We start from the raw sequence: 6,560 nt of genomic DNA, 5'->3' as shown, positions 1-6,560 counted from the left end.
GTTCAAACCCCGGTCAATACTTGGTAGAATTTTAAATCGAACATATTTCGTTGTTTGTTTGTTTTTGTGTTTTTTTTTTTTTTTTGTTAAGGGCTGGGGTATGAACGTTTGGACAGTATTTATTTTGGGACATTAGAGCACATCAGACATATCGAATTGCATTCTGAATACGAAGAATGTCATTCTGATATCAAATAATTTTGGTTTTTGAAATTCGCAATTTAATACACATTTTATGGCAAATCATTAAAAATTGATATTTTGATATTTAACAGTACTCGAAGTAAACTTAATAAATCTGATGATTTATACTTAACGTGTATGTAGGTGGGATGAAATGCCGACGATCAATTGAAAATTTTGACCTTTCGTATTGAAGATATGGATTTTTTCCCAAAACACCAAAAAAATTAGGTCTTTTTGGGAAAAAAATCCATATCTTCAATATGAAAGGTCAAAATGTTCAATTGACCGTCGGCTTTTCCTCCCTGCTACATACACTTTAAGAATATATCATTAGATTTATGTAATTTACTTCAAGTACTGTTAAATATCAAAAATATCAATTTTTAATGATTTGCCATAAAATGTGTATTAAATTGCGAATTTCAAAAATCAAAATTATTTGATATCAGAATGACATTCTTCGTATTCAGAATGCAATTCGATGTCTGATGTACTCTAATGTCCCACAATAAATACTGTCCAAACGTTCATACCCCAGCCCTTAAGTAAGAGGAAATAATAGTAAGTATCTCCAACGTAACGCTAGTTAGCATTCGTTAGGTGTGAAGAGGCGCCTAATCGCCTATCGTTTAAGTGTGACAAAAGGCTGGCGTCGGATATTAACTGGTAAGTGATAGATCAGTTCAATTCCAATAAACCGGTGAAATTATGTTCAAAGAATCTCACTTTTATAATTTTTAATTTAGTATAGCTTGATCCCTTTGGTGACTATAGATTTTTTCGTAAAGATAATGTGAGAATGTAATTCGCGCCATAATTTTTTACCATACATTTGATGTTTGAATTAAACTGGATTTTGAGTTCGGTTTTCAATGGATTTTGTGAATTCGCCAAAGGGCCGTGTTGTCCTTGCAGGGTTTGGAGGTTACTCTTCGTATCGCCAATGATTTTGTTTATTTATTAACTCAACCCCCAAAAGAAACTAAAAGTGTAATATTGAAAATTGGCCACAGTAAACACAAAATGTCATCTTTATTTCGGAAAAAATTGACAATTTATGCACACTTCCGGTGCAATTGCCGCGACTGATGCACACTGCTAATTTTTTGTCTTTTCCCCTCATACAACTGACCCTGATACGGAACTGAACATGCATGTAAAATACTTCGACCAAAAATGATTTTTACAGTACAAAGACCACACTGCCAAAGAGGTTTAACTTAAAGCCACATTGTAACATTTGCATAAGAAATAGATTTGTGTTTTTTGCACAAAGTGTCCCCTTTTGATCTTAAACCTAGCAAATGAGGTCATGCTGTACCTGAAGACGAATGATGTAGGATCCTGGAACCCTCTCCGCTGTTTTATGGAGCCTGGCTCCCATGGCTACAGCCACTACGGCGAGAAGAACGAGTACTCTCATGATTGGTCCTATTTGTTCTGTACGCAATAAAAGAGATGACATGATTGGATGCAAAAAGGCAACATATGATTTATTAGGCCAATCAGCCATCAGCAACATTGGTTACTCAGATAAACCTATCGCATATTTCACCAATCAGAGACGTTCACGTGGGTTAACATTTTGCATTGTATCGTAACCGGATAGGGATTGGCTACTCAGATGAGCTTATCGCACAATTCACCAATCAGAAACGCTGTTTAAAGGTAGTAATTCTAATGGGTTAACATTTTGTATTGTATCGTAACCGCATAGCGATTGGTTACTCAGATGAAAATATCGCACAATTCACCAATCAGAACCGTTGTAAGACAGACAGTAATTCAGTGAAGGTGTTAAGAGAGCATTTAACATTATTCTTATTTCCCTGAGTCAAAAAGGAGAGTATTTGACATAAATTAAATTCTGAAGAAATGTTTATGGTCATTTTAGGAAACAGTATAGGCAAAACGTTTTATCATTATGCAGAACACAAAATGGGGTTCAATAAATCCATTACCGAGATACTCCTTATTAATAATGCTCTGCATGTTAGCCATAGGCTTCAACAGAAGAAGTCCAGGTTTGAGATATCTTATCAAAATATCAAGAGCTATCTCAAGAACCACTGAACCAATACTAGGCTTGTTTGTACTAATTTTAAGGCGCTTTTAATGCTGATTACAAATACCATGATGATTTACAATTCTGAAATTTCTTCATTGAAAATGAAATTGAAAATTGTCGTCTGCGTTCGACACCCGTATGGAGAGTATTAATGACAGTTAGTTTACACCTGCACCCCATCAAGATTAAACGACCAGTGATTGGTAGCTATAAACATAACAATAAAGTAATGAAGTTCTGCACAAGGCTTGCAGAAAACGAATCAGTTATTGTCAAAAGTTTTATCAGGGCTCAAACAAAAACCTCAACAACAGACATTCACAAATCGGCCATCGCAGTTCATTTAACAGCCCCAAATCACGGAATTGGGTGGGAAGAGCCTCATATCATAGACCACGAAGCAATAAAAAAACTCGTTGGCTGATAGAAGCAATCTGGATTAGAAGTAGTTTGCATGCACAAAGACGAGGGGACGTACAAACTGGACAAAATCTACGATCAACTCATTAATAAACGGCAACACGGAAGTTTGGAATCAGCATCAAGACTAAACATCTAGAAACACCACGACTGAGTGATCAAGATTCCTGAATTAAAGTATTACTTGGATCTGAAAAAGAACCTTTCTTACGTTCACTCTCTCCGCGCGGGTGGTAACTCCAGACGTCAAGTTTCAATTTTATAATTCAAACATTTCAGAATTGTACATTTCCATGACCATCTTTGATATCAGCATGAACAATGCATTATAATGAATACCATAAAGCCTAGTATTGGCCCAGAGGCTCTTGAGGTAGCTCTTGATAAGTATTAAAGCAATAGAGTTAAGGCGATACAAGAAGTATTGTATTGCCTTACCGTTTCAACTGCATGTCACAAGTTTCAATTTGTTTTTAATTTAAAAAAAGTTCAGAATTGTAAATATTCATGACCATATTTGGAATCAGCATGATGATGCATTCAAATGAGTACAAATAAGCCTAGTATTGGTTCAGTAGTTCTTAAGATAGCTCTTGATATTTTGGAAAACAATATCTCAAAACTTTGACCATTTATGTTGAAGCCTGTGGCTAGCACACAGAGCAAAATTAATTAACGAAGTAATGAAGTAATGAAGTAATGAAGTAATGAAGTAATGAAGTAAAAGAGAGACAAGAAGTATTGTATTGTCTTACCGTTTCGGGCTTGTCCGCTGAATTTTTTTCCAAGCAGAAAGTGATCAGAAGCTGAGTTGCAGGGTGTTTTATACTTTTTGACACCAATTGAAAAGTAATAACATCTAATAAACATGATAAGGTTATCAGCGATTGTTGACTTGAACATGAACATGACTTCCACTTGAACATCTGCATCCGATCTCACACGATAGGCAAACCATTTCTGACCCATTCCGACACAACGTGGAAGATTTTGGTGTACCTCTTAATCCCGGAATATGTCAAAAATTTACTTTCCAAGATTTTGGTGTAGTTGAAGACTCGGAATATGTGACAATATTACTTTTTAAGATTTTGATGCAAGACCCGGATAATGTCAATGAGAACTCTTCTTACGAATCCTTGATGATGAGAGGAATACATCGGTATCAAGAATGGGATGGAAAACTTTGACCTTCGACTCCCGTATAATCGCCCGTGGATTTTAAATTTTCATGACCATATTTGGATACATCATGAAAAATGCATTAAAATGAGTACAAACAAGCCTAGTATTGGTTCAGTGGTTCTTAAGAAAACTCTTGAGATTTTGAGAAAATACCTCAAAACTTAAAGACCATTGTCTCCCAGTAGGTCTGCAGTTATGTTCCGGGTTTTGTGGTAACGGGTCTGATTTTATCAATAATTATGAGTCGTCATTAATTGGGCAATTTTATTTAAAATACATGTTCCCTCTGTGCATTTCACTGCCGTCTTAATTAATGCTCTGTGTGCTAGCCATAGACTTCAACATAAGAAGTCCAAGCTTTGAGATATTTTCTCAAAATATCAAGATCTATCTCATGAACCACTCAACCAATACTAGGCTTGTTTGTACTTATTTTATAATGTATTTATCCCCATAGCGGTTTAACCTTATATTTACACTTAGCCCTAGAACTACTGGGCCGTATGTTGTAACACGAACTACGAAGTGGGGGTTGTTGCAACCCCCACCCCCTCAATTTTCAATTATAAACGTCATATACTGTTATATTTGGTACTAATGTATAGCTATGGTATCCAGTGACACCAAACAAAAGTACAAACATTCCCCACATAATGTCGCTATGACGTCATAATGTGAGAGCGCCCATGCAGTTTTGGACAAATCTGGCTATGTACTAAAGTACAGGCAAAATTGATTTGTGGCTAAAAAAAGTCGACACAAAAGTCGACACAACTAACAAGTAAAAGTCAGTATCTCTTAAAATAAGTTCACAAGAGCGAAATGACAATCACCAAAATCACTGGGGCCTCAACAACCACCTCCCTGCCCCCTTCCCGGTCCTACCCCGGGTAAAGTGTTGGGGTAAAATTCTATGAGCACAAAGCATGTATCTAAGATTAGCTTAGGTCGTTTGGGCGTAACGTGCGTTTTTTATGACGGATAAAAAATCTTAGAGGATCAGTCCCCCGTCGTAGTTCTAGGGTTAATTAAGGTATAATTTGTCTTGGTTCCAATCTCTACCATGGAAAGTTTACTGTATCTTTATAAACATAATGATTGTTCTAGATTTGGGTTTCTGAGGCGCAAAAGTTTAATTGCAATTATGTCGAACCACAAACCAAAACTGGTTGCATGATGTACGAGATTGGGCTACGAGTAAACATCTTTCCATTTAGCACACATTTTTCTATTTAGCTTCAATTCAACATGAAAATTCTTGAGTATTTCGTAGTATGTCATTGGTGGTGTTTACCAATAAATACCGATATTTCCCACCAGGTTAGTTGTGCCACACACAAAAAATTACTAGCATTCCAAGTCAATGCAAAATTATGAAACATGGTCTTCATGTATGGCATGGTCTTTTTTAAATCAGTTCTTGTTCATGCTTATTTCAAATATGGTCAGGAAATGTACAATTCTGACAAAAGTTTAACCTGTCGTCTGAGTTAATTCCAGATGAACATTTTGGGCAATCCAGAAAGAAATAAGCCATACAGAAAGGGCGCACCAACCCCCATTCCCCACCCCAAGGTTTTCCATCCGTCATTAAGAAAATGCTCGTCTTAACGCCCAAACGACCTAAGCTAATTGTATAGATCCATCCCTTGCGCTCATTTTAGTGATAAAATATTTACCCCAACACCTTACCCGGAGGTAGAACCGACCATCAAAAATTACCATAGAGGGAGGTTGGTGAGGCCCAAAATAGGTTTCTACATAGGCCTACAGTAAAATTTTAATTTCGCACTTGTAAAATTACTCCAAGAGAAATTGACTTTTTACTTTTTTGTTTGTTTGAACAGGTCATTTCATTTGATATCTAAAATTTGATGGCAATCACATATTCCTAGAAAATCAAATTGAGAAATTCTAGCTGTGTACAAAACAAAGCCAGAATTTGTCAATTTTGCAAGAGTGCGCTCACATTATGACGTCATTGTGACATTATTTGGAGAATGTTTGTACTTATCACTGGATAGAGGAGATTCGTAGCTGTACATGGGTACCAAATATGAGCGGCCACTGGATTTCAGCAGTTCTCGGGGTATTTCGGGGTTTTTTTCAGGGATTGCTACGGTCAAAATGCCCTATAGTAGGGCTATTTGAAATTTGAAATTTTTTTAAATTGAACAAATCTAAAGACTGCACAAAAAGTAACGCAGCTGTTATAGATACGCCTATAGCGTCAGAACTAATAATTGTGTTCACATTATGTCAACATAGAAAGAAGGATGATTTATTTACGCGCATTTTGATACCCCATTCGTCCAATTTCGTTTAATATTAGCAACACAGCAGTATTTGTAAAGATAAATACCCGAATTTAAAAGTTGCAGCTATTTGTATTGAATTGCATTCAGTGCGAGGATAAATGGAGGATTTTACGTGCCACAATGCTTGCGTAATAACCATTGATGGCTGTAAACTGCAACTTTTAAATTCGGGTATTTTTAAGCACTACTGTGTTGTTAATATTGAACGACATTTGACAAATGGGGTATCACAATGTCGGTAAAAAAATCATCCTTCTTTCTATGTAGAAATATTGTGGAAACAATTATTAGTTCTGAAGCTATGGGCGTATTTATAACAGCTGCGTTACTGTTTGTGCATACTTTAGTTGAATTAGACATATTTGACAATTGTTTGGAATTCC

At 36.1% G+C, this 6,560-nt stretch overlaps 1 protein-coding gene across 1 annotated transcript in view; it reads right to left on the bottom strand.

Annotated features, from left to right (window-relative positions):
• The window catches only part of LOC140161976 (aqualysin-1-like), an 85,890-nt gene extending 84,239 nt beyond the window's left edge, over nucleotides 1-1,651 (bottom strand). Inside the window, exon 1 of the mRNA XM_072185268.1 lies at nucleotides 1,508-1,651. Coding sequence (XP_072041369.1) covers nucleotides 1,508-1,651 — 144 coding nt within the window. The remainder of the gene's footprint in view (nucleotides 1-1,507) is intronic.
• Between the last annotated feature and the right edge of the window lie 4,909 nt (nucleotides 1,652-6,560).

The sequence above is a fragment of the Amphiura filiformis genome, chromosome 10 (genome assembly GCF_039555335.1).
Source record: "Amphiura filiformis chromosome 10, Afil_fr2py, whole genome shotgun sequence".
In the NCBI taxonomy this organism is placed as follows: domain Eukaryota; kingdom Metazoa; phylum Echinodermata; class Ophiuroidea; order Amphilepidida; family Amphiuridae; genus Amphiura; species Amphiura filiformis.
The sequence above is the reverse complement of the archived record's forward strand: the minus strand, read 5'-3'. Positions and strand labels throughout refer to the sequence as shown.